The sequence below is a fragment of the Gossypium hirsutum genome, chromosome A06 (genome assembly GCF_007990345.1).
Source record: "Gossypium hirsutum isolate 1008001.06 chromosome A06, Gossypium_hirsutum_v2.1, whole genome shotgun sequence".
In the NCBI taxonomy this organism is placed as follows: domain Eukaryota; kingdom Viridiplantae; phylum Streptophyta; class Magnoliopsida; order Malvales; family Malvaceae; genus Gossypium; species Gossypium hirsutum.
The window spans coordinates 2,271,415-2,289,975 of NC_053429.1; the positions used below are offsets into that span (position 1 = coordinate 2,271,415).

At 30.7% G+C, this 18,561-nt stretch overlaps 2 protein-coding genes and 1 pseudogene across 2 annotated transcripts; 2 read left to right on the forward strand and 1 right to left on the reverse strand.

Moving 5' to 3' along the window:
• Positions 1 to 898: 898 nt before the first annotated feature.
• Positions 899 to 3,985, forward strand: LOC107930551 (probable cysteine protease RD21B). The gene is made up of 5 exons (XM_016862217.2): positions 899 to 1,472; positions 2,216 to 2,451; positions 2,928 to 3,068; positions 3,160 to 3,612; positions 3,697 to 3,985. Exons 1-5 carry the CDS (start codon positions 995 to 997, stop codon positions 3,790 to 3,792), a joined length of 1,404 nt encoding a protein of 467 aa, XP_016717706.1. The 5' UTR covers positions 899 to 994; the 3' UTR covers positions 3,793 to 3,985.
• Positions 3,986 to 6,456: 2,471 nt separating this feature from the next.
• Positions 6,457 to 8,617, forward strand: LOC121230288 (protein SRC2-like; annotated as a pseudogene).
• Positions 8,618 to 13,623: 5,006 nt separating this feature from the next.
• Positions 13,624 to 15,759, reverse strand: LOC121203648 (putative F-box/LRR-repeat protein 8). Its single transcript, XM_041114835.1, has one exon. It carries the CDS (start codon positions 15,475 to 15,477, stop codon positions 13,891 to 13,893), a length of 1,587 nt encoding a protein of 528 aa, XP_040970769.1. The 5' UTR covers positions 15,478 to 15,759; the 3' UTR covers positions 13,624 to 13,890.
• Between the last annotated feature and the right edge of the window lie 2,802 nt (positions 15,760 to 18,561).

Below are 18,561 nucleotides of genomic sequence, written 5' to 3' on the forward strand. Positions count from 1 at the left end.
CTTTATCACTTTATCTTCATCTTTTTTTTTTTAACTTTATCTTTTATCTTTCAACATCATTTAGATTCTTTTTTAAACTATCTGATTATAAGATCTGATTGTACATGTTCTTTTTGACACAATAGTTAAAACTATTCATAACCCTTTCTCAATACATAAATAGAAAGATAATGCAGTTAAGCGCATTTGAACTCATGTCCTACTACATTGACAACAATACCCATATCAATCGAACTAAAACTCAATCTGCAACAAATTATCTAGATTTTAGATGTTGAATATTAAGATAAAATAACAATTCCCATTTATTTATTTTCCATTTTTGTTTCTTCTCCGGCTACTATTTTATTGGATTTACCATTACCATTCAAGTTTGGTATATATATATATATATTTGTTAAATTCTACTTTTAGTCTTTGTACTTTATGAAAAGTTATGATTTGATCTTTGTATTTTTCAAATTAATCAATTTTAATTTTTACACTTTTTTGAATTTTAAAATTTTAATCTTAACTCAAACCGTAGCAGTTAAATTTGTTTGGTTAAATCCGATTATTCGTCATGTACTATGTGTGCAATTGTATATATGGTCAATATTCTCCATCTGGATAATTCTAAATTCCTATATTCTCTTTTCAAATTTTGAAAATTTAATATTTATACAAATGACCATCGTTAATCTATTAACAAGATTTTTAATGAGTAATGTGTGAAAATAACAAGGTGACATGGTATTACACATATAATAGTATGTTAGGCGTATTAGATTTTGGAAAAAAAAAAGAATTTAACTTAATAACTTTCATGAGGATTGAAATTTTAAAATTCAAAAAGTATAGGGACTAAAAATAACTAAATTACAGTTTAATAATTAAATTCGTAACTTTTATGCAGTATATGGACTAATAGCTTAGTTCAACCTATTTTCTTTTCTCTTTATAAACTCATACATCACTACACTTTCTTCCACCCCACACATTCAAAATCCTCTATATGGATTCACAACCATCAACAATGGCGGTTCTCTTGCTGATGATGTTCACTTTATCATCAACTTTCGACATGTCAATCGTATCCTACGATAAATCCCATCCCGACCGGTCGATGTCTAGTTGGAGAACCTTCGACGAGGTTATGGCAATGTATGAGGACTGGCTTGTAAAACATGGCAAAGTTTACAATGGTTTAGGAGAGAAAGAGAAAAGGTTCCAGATTTTCAAAGATAATCTCAGGTTCATCGATGAACATAACTCGGAGGAGACACATAGTTTCAAGCTTGGGTTGAACCAGTTCGCCGACTTGACCAACGAGGAGTACCGTTTTACTTACTTGGGTGTTAAGAAACCTAATAAGAAGGTTTCCAAGAGGAGTGATCGTTACGTGCAGCTCCTCGGCCAGGCGGCCTTGCCGGATTCTGTTGATTGGAGGACAAAAGGTGCTGTGGCTCCGGTTAAAGATCAAGGTTCTTGTGGTAAGTTGCATTGATCATCATTGTTTTTTCATCTTTGTTGGGTTTTAAATTTGTTTGAAGTTTTTATTTTACACATCAAAACTAATATATATATATATACATATATATAAAGGTATTGTGGCCATTTTCATTTTGATCACCTGTCTTTAATTTCGGGTTAGGGAATATTATTGTACATTCATTTTAGTTACTCAATTTTAATGAATTTTCATTTTAATCATTCATTTTTTTTAGAATTAATTTTATTTAAAAAATTTAAGTTTTATGAAAATTGAATTATTTAGTTATGGAGATAAAATTTAAGTTTTTTCTTGTAACTTAATTCCTTATAAAAGAAATTAAGGTTTTTCTGTAAAAAAAACTAAAATTAATTCTAAAAAATAGAAAACCATAAAGGAAATTGGAAATATAAAATAGGGTTTTCTGTATAAAAAACCCAAATAATTTCTAAAATCTATTTTTTTTATAAAAAATAAAATTAATTCTAAAAAAGGAAATTTAAAAAAAAAAGATAAAATGAGTGATCATAATAAAAAATTATTAAAATTGGATAACTAAAATAAGTATACAATAACATTGCGTTACCCCAAATTAGCGACAAGTAACCAAAATGAAAACAATTTGTAATGACAATGTCTTTTTTACAATTTTTTTATTTTCAATACTTAAAAATAAAAATTTATGAATTTTAGGTGATTTATCTTATAAGATTATTTTAATTGACCATTCAACGTTGACTACAGGGAGTTGCTGGGCTTTTTCAACTATTGCTGCAGTGGAAGGGATAAACAAAATCATTACAGGCGACCTCATAGTTCTCTCAGAGCAAGAATTAGTGGATTGTGATACATCCTACAATGAAGGATGCAATGGTGGCCTTATGGATTATGCCTTTGAATTCATCATAAAAAATGGTGGCATTGACACTGAAGAAGATTACCCTTATACCAATCATAATGGCAGATGTGACACCTATAGGGTAAGTGTTCGAACACATTAGTAATTACCTACAAAATTGTTATTTGATTATTTGATTTGATTTTATTTTTATTAGTAGTCGGTTAATATGGTAATTTTTAAACACTCAACATTTACACATTATGTAATTTAATTTTTTTTTGTAGTTTTATTTTATTTTTTGACATTGAGGGGTTAATTAAATAAAACAAGATGAAAATTATTATCTTAGATTTTTGGGTATTTCAGTTCATTATATATTTTTAATCAAATTTAGTTGATAAATTTAATTTTTATCTTTTTATGCGAAAGGATCATAAAGAAAAGCAGAACCATAAAAAAGATCAAATTACAAAACATGTAAATATTGAGGGTTAGATTTTTTAGAATTAAGACTAAATTGACACAATGTATAAATGTTAAGGATTAAAGTTACTATTATACCACTTTTAAAAGCTTAAATCGCTAGTTACGATTATGGTGTTTTGTGATTTGCAGAAGAATGCCAAGGTTGTTTCAATTGAAGCTTATGAAAATGTTCCGGAAAACGACGAGGGTGCATTGAAAAAGGCAGTCTCAAATCAACCGGTTAGTGTTGCTATCGAAGCCGGAGGCAGGGCTTTCCAATTATATCAATCTGTAAGTTTTGTCTATGGATTGAATGCTTTGTTTATAATTGACAATGAAACAACAAAGTAATGTGTGTTTTTGTCCATTGTTTGTATTTTAGGGTATATTTGATGGTCAATGTGGCACACAATTAGACCATGGTGTGACTATTGTTGGATATGGTACTGAAAATGGTAAAGACTATTGGATTGTAAGGAATTCATGGGGTGATAATTGGGGAGAGGCAGGCTATGTCCGGATGGAACGAAACGTGGTCGATACCAAGACCGGTAAATGCGGAATTGCAATGGAAGCCTCTTATCCTATCAAAACGGGACGAAATCCACCTAATCCCAGTCCTTCTCCGCCGTCTCCCGTAAAGCCTCCTTCTGTTTGTGATAATTATTATAGTTGTCCCGAGAGCAATACTTCTTGTTGCGTCTTCGAGCAATATGGCTACTGCCTCGCGTGGGTATGTTGCTCGATTAAGGCTGCTACTTGTTGTGAAGACAACTATAGCTGCTGTCCACATGACTACCCTGTTTGCAACATAAATGAAGGAACTTGCTTGATGGTAGTGACATTTTCGGTTTCGTTTTCTTGAAAAATTGTTATTGTTTGTATATACATTGTCTTATTTTCGAATTCGTTTACGCAGAGCAAGGATAATCCGTTGGGAGTGAAGGCGATGAAGCGGACTCCGGCTAAACCGTTCCGGGGAGATGGAAGTGTAGTCGGAAAAAGCAGTGCTTAAATCGAAAACCGACATGTATGATGCTAGAGCATCTGTGAACAAACAGGTTGCTGTTAATTTCTATTGTCCTCTGTATTCCATTTCATTATTTATTAATGGCTTCTAAGAATTTGATTATTTGTCAACATGTAATGTTGTTTATATTTTCTTCGTATTAATTATTAAATTTCGGCTCTCTTACGCGTATTTTAAATAAGTCTAATTTTTATTCTAAATAAAAGTTGCGTGGAAGCGTGTGAAAGAGTAAAATTATTGTACTGAAAAATCACACTAAGTTCAATTCCCAGGAAAGAGAGGTAGATCACGAAGATCACTTAAATACCAAGTCTTTCCTAGCCAGAATATCCCTCTATCGTAATTTAATAGCACAATAAATCACTACAATCACATTCACAAAATATGCAAAACAAATAATAAAGAACACCAGAATTTTAACGAGGTTCAGCAAATTTTGCCTACGTCCTCGGGCACTACCAAATATATTTCACTCCAAAAATTACAAGTGAAATTTACAAATAGAGAGAGAGAATAATGCCTTAAGTAGAGAATGGCAATTATGGGATGAAGAAAGTAAGCAATGGTTAGGCCTATTTATAGTTGAGGTTCAAGGATCAACTTGCAATGTCCCTATACAATTAGGGACCAAAATTGTAATTATCCCATGCCAACTTTTAACCCAACTTGCCAACCAATATTACTTTCTACTTTCGGTGCCCACCCCATTTGACTTTTCAAACAATGGTGGGTTCCAATAATAAAACAAAAAAATAAGGTAAATTTTACAATTAATCACTTAATTATTAATGCGTTTTTGTTTTGGTCAATCAACAAAGAAAATTTTTAATTTAGTCACTTTTTGATCACCTGTTAAATTGTTAATGGAAATAAAGATGCGACTTTTTTTAATTGGTATAATAATATATTCAGTCTAAATACTCACTCGTTCTATCATTTTGGTCCTAATATTAAATAATTTAACAAATTTAATCTTCCATATTTACAAATTCTATCAATTTAATCCAAAAACTTATTCACCAATCAAATTTTATTTTATTTCTTCGAGAACTTCAATGAGGCATTTACTTATAACATTTAAATTAAATGCAGCAGAAATGAAAACATGCATCCATAAAAGGCTTGTTTGCCAAATTTTCTATTTCAAGCTCTTTCGTTGCCCAATGAAAAGCCAATTTGATTTTTGAAACAGTCCATTTGAACCAGGTATTTGCCACGAACATCACTCAAGTCAAAGCACAAACAAAACCAAAATCGACAAACAAAACTGAGTCAGCACGTTGACAATGTGGCCTTTGACTTCCCCCTCCCCCCCCCCAATGAGTTCAACGTCAACTTTAATGGAAGTTTATTAAGCAATGAACCCCCTTTTAATCTGTGGTTAGATCCAAAGTCTTTGAAATTTTAGCCATTGACTTTACCTATTTCTGCACATGAAACTGCATTTGATTATAGGCTTAAATGACTGTATATGTGAACACAGCATGAAGGGAACCAAATACGACGAAATTCCAAGAGTGTCAGTTAAATTTTAAACCCATAATTCTCCAACTAAAAACATATAAAATAGATAGGTTTAATTGAGTTTTTAATTAGAAATTTGGAATTTAATTATTATAATTTAATTTTATATAATTTAGTTTATATATTTTTATAATATTATCAATAGATCCAAATTAATAACAACTTTAATTGTTGTTGTTAAAGTGATAACATGATTTTTGTTTTGTCTTTTAGTCATATAATCAAAATCGCATAAAAATCTAATTAATTATATCTACAATCGATAATGAATTTATGTCATTTGAATGCTCAAAATTTTTTTTTATTTAATTCACATCATCACTTTAATAACACTAACAATGTTATCAATTTACATCTATTAGTATTATTACAAATGTGTTAAAAGTCTTCTTGAGAAGAAAATGGGTCAAAGGTTGGTTTTGGGTTCGTGACATCTTCAATCCTACAAGATATAGGAATAATTATAGGGCCACCAAAAGTTGAGATTCGGGACGTTTTTCGATGCTTAAGCCAGTGAGGGAAAGGTAATGAAAGCTAAAGGGAATATTTTTGCAGAATAATGATAGATAAAACTGTTCCTTCCATGTAATTGGCTAAAGCTAGTATATTTGATCCAATAGGACTATGCCTCAGGCCCTTTTTTGATCTTACCCTCTGGCGTTTGGCAAGTACCAATTTATCTAGACTTAAGGTATATTCTCTTGAACCGGTATAACAAAATGCATAAAACTAAATTATGTCAAATTAAACAAATTTCCAACTTTACTAAATTTCAAGATAGTAGAGGGACTTAAAATCATAACTAGACCAAATAAATATAAAAATAAAATTCTATTGATATTTAGGTGAGCAAGTTTCAATGAAATTTCCATTAACAATATACTCTATGTAGTAGAACATTTCAGTCACATATGGCAATTCAAACAGGTTGATGTGTTGGAGATAAAGCAAGTTGATGGGTTTTCTCTCATAAACAATTCAAAACCACCCCATGATTGATACAGCTAAGAAGATGACTAAAACAGGCTCTGTCAACCCTTAGCAATTAAGGAGAGATAATTATATTCCCTTCATTTCCTATAAATACTAGTTGCAGCAGCTTCTATATTGTCATACTAAGAACAGCATTTTTCTCATCAAGCTATAAAGTTGTTCTATACTCGCATTCATGTCGATCCAAGGCCTTCCGTTCGAGGTTACAGGTACGACATATCTATATACATTGTATGTATAGAGATATATGACTGACCTAATTCCTAGTTGTCATTGCTATGTTTTGATCATATCTATCCATTTTTGCAGTTGTTGGATGCTATAACTTGGAGGACAAGGAATGGATATCAAAACAAGATCCTTATGTTTGTGTTGAATATGGAAGTGCTAAGTATAGGACTAGAACCTGCACTGGTATCTTTCTTTTCTCTATTTACGAAACCGATTTTTTAAATTTATGTTCGGATTTCATTTTTAAATTTTTTTTTTTGGTTTAGATGGAGGGAAGAATCCTACTTTTTAGGAGAAATTCGTATTTACGCTTATCGAAGGCCTAAAGGAACTAAATGTGGTCGTTTGGAACAGCAACACGATCGTCGCGGACGATCATATCGGAACTGGAAGGTAAATGATCTAAATCTACAATCCCCAAGAAAAAAACATTAACTTAAGGTTCAAGGAACTGAGTTTGTCTTGCTTGTGTTGCAGGGTTCAACTCCATAAAGTCCTTTCCCAAGGTTTTGATGATTGTACTTGGCCACTTCAAAGCAAATATGGCAGGTTAGCTAAATAGGAAAGCTTGTATAATTCTCTTTTTTAGTATAATCACTTGTGTATTTATCTGTTTTACAATTTAAACCTAATCTACGATAAATTTATTTCAAAACAGGCATGCTGGGGAAGTAAGGCTCATATTGCACTACTCCAATGCCAAGGCCCCAGTAAGTTAATTACCCACTTACCAAGTTCCACATATTTGTAAAATTCCATCAATCCTGAATGTAGAATACATACATATATATTATGTATATTATGTTATATGGGTTAATTGTATGATAAGGATTTTAAATTGGTCCCAAACTCCAAAACGTTTTAATTGAGTCCTTAATATATGGGTATCATATCAATTAGATCTTTTCTACTACTTTAGGCGTTAGATATTAGCTTTGATATAATATGAAGTATATTTAAAACACGTGGATCAAATTTTAAACAGGTGTGAACCTATAATATAGACAAATTGGATCTGACATGTTAAAAGGAAAAAAAATTGCTCTCATAAATTTGAATGACACAATTTTTTTTTCTAATACGTTAGATTATGTTGTCCATGCAACGTGTTTAAAATTTGATCAATACGTTTTAAATATGTTCTAGATGTCCAAATTTACTGCTATGTTGAAAGAAAGATCTAATTGATATTATAATGATACTATAAGGACTCAATAGAATGTTTTGAAAATTAGGTACCAATTTAGAATATGTATCATAGTTTGGAACATCTTGTGCAATTGACCTTATATATTTATATATATAAATACATGCATAGCTGACCAAGTAACCATGGTATTCAAATGTAGCAACCACAAAAATCAAAATGCAAGACAAAATCAATTGAAGCATATGTACCATCTGCACCTTTCAGCCAAGTCTCACCATATGGTTACCCACCAGCACCATCAGCAGCTCCTTACCCAACAATGTCATATGCAGCTCCATCTCATTACAAGTCATGTCCTACAGCAGCCCCTGCTGCTGTAGGTTACCCTCACCAGGCCCCTCTTGCACCTTATCCACCACAAGCATACCCACCACCACCCCCACAGGCCTCAATTTATTATCCACCAGGTACATTCTTATTGCTGCATTTATACACACACATATATATAGTCCATGTTTATCAATTGCTTGATCTGAACTTTTCTGATTGTTGGTGCAGCTCCGACCGGAATCTATCCTTCACCACCCTATTGAGCTATTTCAAGCACATAAAATTACTACATCAATAGAAGGTGCAACAATTCATTGTCTGAGCCATCAATAGAAGAAATTTTCATTACATTGGATTTTTGATCCGTATTTCAAACAACATTATGTCCTTTTTTCTTGATGAATTGGTTTCTTGTAATCTACTCTTCTCTGCGATTTCTATATAATAAAAAATGGTGGTTCTCTCAAGTAGGTATTTGTAGCATTTTGACCAAGTATCAATAATGGTGACCAACTAGTGGGAGATCAATGGTGAACAAATAATTTATCTTATTATATATGCAAGATGTGATTAAGATTTCTAGGGAATGTATTTATTGGTCAAATATGCCTTTTTCTTAGCTCAATTAATTAATTAATTAATGCTTCATAAAGGAACATTTCCAAATTTCTTGTGAAGAGCAATAATATTAATGGAGTTTTAAATTTGTTGAAAATGAAGAGATAAAATTTTGATTCGATTCGGAAATAATATCGACCCATTAAAAAAATTATTGACTTTGAATGGATGATATTTTAAAGGCTTATAGAAAAAGAGTGCCTTAACAAAACAAATATTAGGGCACTTATTATCGGTTATGAATCAAAAACTTATTTACCTAAAAAAAATATTATTATGTTAAAAATAAATAAATTTAGAGTAATAAAAAATTAATTTTTATTTTTCAACAAGCATTTAAATTTAAATATAAGAAAATATTATTATACTTAAATTAAATAAAATATTTAATTAATTAAAGTCTGATAAATATTGAAAACACTTCATATTCATGTTGAATTACATTTTTATTGTAATTTAAACTATTCAAATTTATATATAAGTAATATTTTGTTATTTTAAATTTTTTTTACTTGCAATAATTTTAGTATTAAATTAAAAAAATAAAAAATTCAATAAATAAAATCCAATAAAATATTAAATTGCACTTTATATTCATTTTGAAATACACCAAATTTATAAATAAATAATATTTTATCTAGACTATTTTTAAGTCCTTGACTAATGGTGTCACGAGTCAAGCAGACACAAACTCGATTAGAAAAATTATGAAAATGCCATTCCGAAAAATAAATTATATTATTTGAAAGTATTTTAGTTTTTTAATTTTTAACAAAACCCAATAAAAACTTTTCATGTGATTAGATTTGACTGTACTATTTACATCAATAAAATATTAATTTTATTATTAAATTAAAACTTTATTTTAATATAATATTTACATTTTAATTTTATTATGTAAACTTTATTACCTCTATCAATTGTATATTATACTCTTATTTAAGCTCCTGATTGAGTTGGTGCTCGAGTCAACCAAATACCAACTCGATTAAAAAATTACGGAAATGTATTTCCATAATTAGTAATGTTGTTGATCAAGTTGGTGTCACAAGTTGACTTGACACTAAATTAAGATTAATGACAGCACCATGATACACAATTGTAGTACATTTGGTATTCTTAATATGATGTATTTAGGTGTTTAATCTATTTTTTATTTTAATATTGTACATATTTCATTCATATGTCATTAGTTTCATTATTTATTGTATGTTACTTTTAAACTAACATCAATGCTAATTTTCACACACATATGCATGTGATACAATTTCTAGTTATTTTACACTTTTTTTACTCAAACATAAGAAAATTATTTTATTATATTAAAACAAAAAATTAAATAGATAAAATTCGATACATATTGAACCAAATTGGGTGGTCATGTCGGTTGAAATATTAGTCCAAAAATAGGGGTTGTATTGATTGACTCGAGAACCGATACATATTGGTCGAATTGAGTTAAAAAATCAGCTGAATTGATTTTCTCTATTTTTAAAATATTTTTTATTTTTATAAATTTATTTGGTCGAACTAGACAAACCAATCAAATCAGGAACTAATGACCTAATTAGTTTAGGTGCCAACTTGGAAAAGCAAAGTAGTTTGGGTACCATTTATGAAAAAAAAAGATTAGTACTATTTGTGAGTTAAACCAAAATTTAATAATCTTTAAGTTTAATTCATCAAATTTTTTTTTAACAACGTAGCCTATCCCCAACCCATAAATAGGAGGATAATGCGCTTTAGCACACTCGTACCATATCCTTCTACATTAGCAACAATGCCTATGTCAATCAAGGTAAAACTCAATCAATCCCATAACTTTTAAATATAATTCTAATAACTCTAGTTTAATTTTGCCACTCTTTTAAAACTTCGACAATATCCATATAACCATATATAAAAGGACAAGTGACACACCCACCACTTTTTTAAAATGGCTAAATTTTAATTTTGGCCTCTATAATATACTTAAATTTGAGTTTTAGTTTATATACTTTAATTTCTAACATAATTTCATCTTTATAGTTTTATAATATTATTAGTTAGTAAAATAATTAATATCATTAACTTTTCAATTAAAACGTTACGTGGTTATATATAATTTGAATATCCTAAATATTAAAGACTAATACGTGCATCATCTTTTTATACGTTATAAAACAATGATCAAATTTCAATTTTGATCTCTAGACTATGTTAAAATTTGAGATTTAACTGATATAATTTAAATTTTAACATAATTAGATCCCTATAATTTTATAATGTTATTAGTTAATCTAAATAGTTAATATTGTTAACTATTTCAATCAAAATATTGACGTCAATTTTTCCTAAGAATACTATTCCAATAGATGATTTTGAATGGTTGTTTTTAAGAAAAATCCTAATAAGTAGTTTCAATGTTATTTTTACTTACATGACTATCAAGTAGTTTTTTTTTAATTTCAAAATATCACATCAAATAATTTAGGGTGAATTATACAAATAGTCACTCAACTATTCTTGCGTTCCCATTTTAGTCACTTAACTTTAAAAAATTTTAATTTAGGCACTAAACTTTGTATTCGTTCCTATTTTGATAAACCATCATTCAATTGATAATGGAAATAATGACATAGCATTTTTCTAACTAGTATAATAACACATTTAATCATCAATACTTATATATTCTATCAATTTGATCCTAATTTTAAATAATTTAATAAATTTAACCATTCACATATACAATTTCGATCAATTTGATACTCATATTTCCTAACCGATAGAAAGCTTTGACAACATAGGCATTCCAAACCCCAAAAAGGGGGAAAAAACTTCTCCAATTGTGCAAATATAACATACTTTACAGGATTTCTTGAGAATTAAACTTTACAGGATTTTAGTTTTTGGGTCATTTAAATTTCTACTTTTTATTGTATTTAACAGTTATCTAATTTAATCCACAGCTCAGTTATCCAATTTAATCCACAGCTCAAAGATAGGTTCTTTGTTGTTGGAAAAAAATGAAAAATAGAATTTTTTTTTTGTTAATTGATTTTATTTTATATGCCAAATCATCTATAAAGAAGAACCGCACTTTTTATGTCAATTATTCTGGATTTTATTGAATTAATTAGCTTAGTTCTTTAGATTTGAATGTTCAGCGGTGATCCTACTATTTGATTTCTAAGCTTTGCTCGTGTTATTTATTAACAATTGGAGAATTTGGGGGGGGGGATTTTACAAATTTATAGGTAGCTGAAAATTTTTGTTGGAAAATTTAAGAATCAAATTGATAAAATTTATAAATGTGAAGGGTATTAAAATTAGGATCAAATTGATAAAATATTCAATTGACTATCTAATTTACCCAATAATTTAATAGAAGATTAAAAATAAGAGTGATTAAATTCCATAGGTAATTATCCCAACACAAAGAGTGGATAGAGAAGGATACTAGTTTGAGATAATTATGAGCTCATGCATATTAAAGAAAGCAAAAGCAAAAGTGCAATTTGCTAAAAGAGAAAACAAGCCTGGCTGGGATCCACTATACAAGTGACATAAAAAAAGTTTGAAAAAGTTGCAGAAAAAGGGCTACATAATAAATTCATCTGAAAAGCTAATAACTCAAGTGGGGCAAAGCTTCAATGACTATGGCATGAAGGCAAGGAAGTCAACAATGGTGGAAAATGGAAACAAGGCCTGAAATCTGTGATCACAATTAACACTTTGGGAAATTCCCCAAAATTTTCCATCAATTTGGAAATATACAGAAGTATAATCACGGGTAAAAGTATCGAGAACTTTGTATTAAGAGTAGGGTCGTATTTTACCCTCTCTCGTCAAAAAATAGGCAAATTAACTCTTGTATCTTAAATCAAAAAACAAATTAATCTTTTTGTTAAAAATTCCATCTAATTTTTTACTGTTAAAATTTGATCTCTATATGTAGACGTAACACATCAGGTGTAACTGTCTAGTTAGGAAATAGATGAATTTTTAACAAAAAAAAAAATCAATTTACACTTTGATATAATACACAATAGCTAATTTGCCCGTACAGCGGGTAAAATGCAATTTGATTCTAGTATGAGAGCCCCACATGCACGCAGACATTCATATACAAACAAAGATATATAACAAATTTGCCACTGATATATTAGTTATTATTCCCTTATACCCTGTTGCAGCCTGAAGGATAATGTTACAGCAAATACTAAAAATATCGTCATGAAGCAAGCAAGTTATGGGGCAAAATGCTAAACTGACATTCTGATTTAGCTATAATATACAAATGGATAACTAGTTAAACGTACCTCGGATTCAGTGGTGGAAACGGCAACAAAACAACTAAAACAAGCACCACGTAAGGAGTTGAAGACCTCTCCACCTGGTTAAATTGGAACTTCAATTTTGAAGTTACGATTGGCATGCTTTGCTTTGCTTTTGATGTGTAATTTTTCCTGTAGGTGAGAAGACAGAGATACAATATAACCCAGACAAAAATCAAGATAATTGCAATATGTCCAAGCTAGATTTATACAAGCACAGCTAAAACCAGAAACTGTCAACAATTTCAGAAACCAAGTACGTGTCCCGATCAATAGAAACAAAATATAAATATATTACATGCTTATAGAATTGATAAAAGAAGTTCTAGGAAAAAGATGGATGAGTTAACTATTCAAAGATTCACAGACAGCTCAACGAATGATACTAATGCAGTTTCTAACCAATTACAATCAGATAGAAAGAATTCACAAACATAAACCCTGAAAAAATGCCCCACAAAAAAAACTAATAGCAGTTATCATGTTTGAATGATTCAACATGTCATAGATATATCTGGATTCATCTCATATTTAACTATTTGATGCAGAAAACTGCAGTCGAGTGGTTCCAATACGAACAAACATCCTACCTAATGAGCAAATGTATCCTATTCAGTATGCATAAAAAGAACAGGAAGCAATATACTGCACAAATCCAACTAATGTATCGATAATTGATCATATACGGAGAAAAAAGATTTGTGCGAGCTTGCTAAATAACAGAAATATAGGAAAATAAAAGAGAACCTATCACTTACGAAGATGAAGATTCAATTCTAAAGGCCATCAACAGCACAACGTATTTTAAAAAAATACACAGAAACAGAATCAGATACTACAATACAATATAATGTAACCAGTTCAAGACCCAGAGTGTTTTTTCCCACTATTTTCATTGCAACTTCATGTCGTCCATCCAAGTTAACTCCGGGAACTGCCGTTACTACTTGCCAACCTCCTCAAAGTGCAAGCCATGAAACTCCTCCCACCCAAAAGCCCTGAAAGCTTAAAGGATGTTGAACGAGCGGTGCTGCTTGAAGCAATGCCTGGAGCTCCAATTTGACCAGCCACAACAGGAGGAATTCCATCTCCATTATCTTGTACTACACCATCATTGGCAGTCACATCTAAATGTTCCCCCATATCCAAATTAACCGAGAGTGAACCTCTATTTGCTCTTAACCAATCAGCCCCTTCCGGAGTTACTCCTCTACATTTCTTCACCTTCACTTTAACCAAATTAGGGCAACCACTAGCAAGGGCTTCCATTCCATGATCTGATATGGGGCAACTCTTAATACAAAGCTTCTTTAAAGCTATACATTTCAAAGCAATACAACAAATCTCGGCATCACCAACTGTATCACTACCACATAGAGCTAACCGTTCCAAATTCTGACAATTCGAAGCTAACATTTCCAAACTCAGTTTTGTCGGATTAACACCAATAAGAACTAATTCTTGTAAATTAGAACAAGATTTCGCAACAGCGATTAATCCATGGTCACCTATTCGATTTGCTTTCCATCCATCAATATGAAGCTTCCTTAACAATTTGCATTTCTCTGCAACAGCTCCTAGTCCGGCATTTGTACACTCCGGAGTCTTAACAAGGTGAAGAATTTCTAGGTTTAAACTGTTCGATATAGCCTCAAGACCGACATCGCTGACCTGAATCCTCTCCATATGGATCTCTATAATACTCGTGACCTGATCCATTATAAGAGGGAAAAGCTTATCCCAATCACCAGAGCATCTAAAAAGTTTCAAAGATCTCAGATTCCTTGCACCAATAATAAGCGGACCAAAACATTGTCCGTTATAAAGCTCCTTTAAGCAAATCGTTTTCAACGATGCCGCCGCCAGCCCTGGCCCTATCGGCTCAGCTGCAGCTCCGTCGATGATGCCACGAAGTCGTTTCACAGAAAGCTCCTCAAGAGCCGGACAGTTGTCGAGCACGGCGTTCATGCCTTTAGCTCCAAAAGTACAAGATCCACACGAAAGCTTCTTTAGACCTCTACAGTTTTTAGCGAAAGCCAACATACCTGCATCAGTTAAGTCACGGCAAGCTCGGAGCTTAAGACGAGTCAAATTCGGGCAACGTTCCGAGATCGAAGCAAGTGCTTCGTCACCTATGCCGACAGATCTACGATCACATTTCAAAGCCAATTTCGTGACAGCATCGAAACGAGAGAAGATTGAAGGAATCAAAGGATGTAGATCTGATTGAGCGTTGAGAGAAAGCCGGTGACGATTCTGACCTTCAATCCTCAACCACCGCCGGCAAACAAGGGAACACCGTTTCCTATCAGCCGGAGTAAGACACTGAAAAACACAAGCTAAACACTCGTCCGGTAGATCCGATATGAAATCGGATAATTCATCAATCACTTCAGCTTCCTCGGTTTTCATCGGAGAGATCAGAACCGTTGATCTGGAGTAAGACCGTTGACTATGATAACAATCCCGACGAGTCGTGAGTTTCGCCGACGAAACTGACTGTCCCATCCACGGCAACTAACTAAACCTAAAATTGAAAAAAAAAACAGCCACAGGAAATTATCCTGGGCAAAACCGTAGAGAAATGCAAAAGGAGAGATTTACCATTAACATGTTCTTAAGCTCTCTTCATCATCTTCTTCAATTCAATTTTGCTCTTCTTGGAATTGTCAATGTCAAATTTCATTTGGCTTTTATTAATTCTGTTGATCTATTGCTTCCTAATAAGTCTTCGAAGTCAGAGTTCTAGAAAATGAAAATTCTGAAATCATAATTTTTAATTAAATTCCATTAAATTTGAGAATAATAGGAGCTTAAATGCGCTCCAATCTTATCTTTCTGATTTCCTTAAAATGCGCTGTAAGTCCCTATATTTTCATAAAATTTTAAATTTAATCTCTCTACTTTTTATTTTTTATTTAACGGCAAACTTCAATAGTCAGCCAACTATATATTTTGCTTTTTTATTAATTTCTTTTAGGGTAAACTACTAAAATAGTCACTTTTATTTTTCCCAGATTACATTTTAGCCACTTATATTTGAAATGTTATATCTTAGTCACTGACTGTTAATTACTGCTAACAGTGTAATGGTAAACTGATGTGTCATGTTAAATTATCATTTCAAATACAAATTTTAGATTAAATTATACAATTGGTCCCTATTTTTTCGTTTTGAACAATTTATTTTTTTCTTTTACATTAAAAGAAATGGAGAAGGGAGGAAAATAGAGGGAAAAGCAGAATAGAATAGAAAATAAAGAAAAAAAAGAAAGTTAAAGAACATAAAAAAAGTATTCAAAACGAAAAAATATAGGAATCAATTGTATAGTTTAACATTTTTTTTGTTTGAAATAATAATTTAACGTGCCAGTCAGCTTACTGTTACATCATTAACAACAATTAACGGCTTAATGACTAAAATGTTATAGCACGTTAACATGATTAAAACGTAATATTTTAAACATAAATGATTAAAATATAACTTAAAGGAAATAAAAGTGACTATTTTAATAATTTACCCTTTCTTTTTAACTTAAAAGGAATTTTGATTTTCATCACGTTACATTTAAATACCCTATCCATTTGTTATTCAAAGAGTTCATCCATGCGAACTATCTTATTGTATAATATATACGATTTTGTATTTGGTAAATTTGCAATATATGATTTTTGTTTTGTAAGTAGTTTTAAAAAACTGATATGTTTTGTCGATTAGTTTTAGCTTGATTGGTATGGCCATTGTTACAAATATAGTAAAATAAGGAGTCGAATGGATTGAAATTCATTATCCTCCTATTATTTATGAGTTGAGGAGTGACTATTGATAGTTTTAGATATTGTATCAGAAAAAACACAGATATGATCAAAACCTATAATGAGATTGATCCAAAAAAAATTAGCATTTTTTATATATATTATCATAGATAAAAGATTATAAAGTTTATTTTTTAAAAAATATAAAATAATTTTTACATCACAAATAAATTAAATATATCATTTTAAATTATCATTCAAACCAGACCTTCCTTCACGGCGCAACACTTACCTTTTTCTAATTCAAAGAAAAAGAAAAGTTTCCTTTTCTTTCTCTCATGACATGTTGTAATAAGTACATCTCCATCATAAAATATCTTTGATATTTTCTTTAGATAATTTTTAACTCGATTGGCATAGGTATTGTTATTAATGTAAGAGGATGTGGGTTCAAGTATGCTGAACGCATCATCCTCCTATTTAAGGGTTAGGGGGCTATAAGAATTGTTTCAAAAAGAATAAATGTGATCGACTTTGATACATGCAATAAATACAACAAAACCTTAACATTGATGTGTATCTAGTTTTTTTTTAGTTAAAAGGTAGGTCAAAGGTGTTTTAAAGATTGAGTTCATAACGAGTATTAATTGAATTTTTTAAAAGAATTATAAGTACAATAAAAATATAAATATAACGCGAGGAGTTATAAGTATCAAATTATTACAACATAGATTGTTCGAAGAATCACAAAATAGATCAAACATTAAAGTATAATTGAAATAAGAATCGGTACAGTTTAGATTAAGGCCAACAAACTGAACTAACTTGACTAAAACCTACACATGTTCGTGGAACTAAAAGTATCAAATTATTATAGCATGGACTATCCGAAGAATCACAAAGTAGATCAATCGTTAAAGCACAACCAGAATAAGAATTGGTACACTTTAGACTAAAGCTAATAAACTGAACTAACTTGACTAAAACCCACATATGACAATCGCATATAGTGAGACTTGAAGATCTACAAGCATAATTGTATATGATAGATCTCAAACTTAGATACTCAAAACTCAAAACATTCGCCTTAATTGAGGACTTGAACACAATTTCTTTTTGTTACTCCACCTATTTAGCCATTTTAAGGTACTTGAAAGATTTTCTGACCCAGACCAGCCCATATTTTGTGAAGGCTAAAGCCACAGTAATCCCTCACTGGGGTCCAGCCCAACAATTTTCCTTGAAGGGCCTCACCGAGCAGCCCAAGAACCACTTATTCAAACATTTTATCATGCCAACTGCGGAAGTACAACTCTGCCAAAGATATTATTTTAATTTAATATCTTATAATTTCATATATTTTTTTATTTACTAAAATTTTATATATAATTATCTTAACAATTTTTAATGCTTATAGTTTTATATATTACTATAGATTTAATTTTATTTGTTATAAATAAAAATAACAAACATAAAAAATGGGTCGGGTCAAACCTGGCTCGGGCCTTGAATGTTCAAGCACGAGCCCGATCCATATATTAAACGAGCCTAACTTTTTTTGCCTAAACCCTCCAAAATTTCAAGCTGGCCTTTAAACCTAGAGACGTAACTCAACCTATGGACAAATATAAATGCAATCGGATGCAACCTCTATCTCCCATTCTTCAAATCCTGATATTAATATTTAAATTCAAATATTCTAATCACTATTCATTATAAATTTAGATTTGATATACATTATTTGAATCCACTTTATATTGTAGATAATTGATTCAAACTTGAATATCAAAATTTATTATTCACTTTAATTTTTAATTTTTTTTGACAAATAAAAAA

Coding starts and splice junctions, on each gene's coding strand:
- LOC107930551 (XM_016862217.2), top strand. CDS start 995: ATGGATTCACAACCATCAACAATGGCGGTTCTCTTGCTGATGATGTTC. Junction 1,473..2,215: donor TAAAGATCAAGGTTCTTGTG/GTAAGTTGCATT, acceptor CGTTGACTACAG/GGAGTTGCTGGGCTTTTTCA. Junction 3,613..3,696: donor ATGAAGGAACTTGCTTGATG/GTAGTGACATTT, acceptor TCGTTTACGCAG/AGCAAGGATAATCCGTTGGG.
- LOC121203648 (XM_041114835.1), bottom strand. CDS start 15,477: ATGGGACAGTCAGTTTCGTCGGCGAAACTCACGACTCGTCGGGATTGT.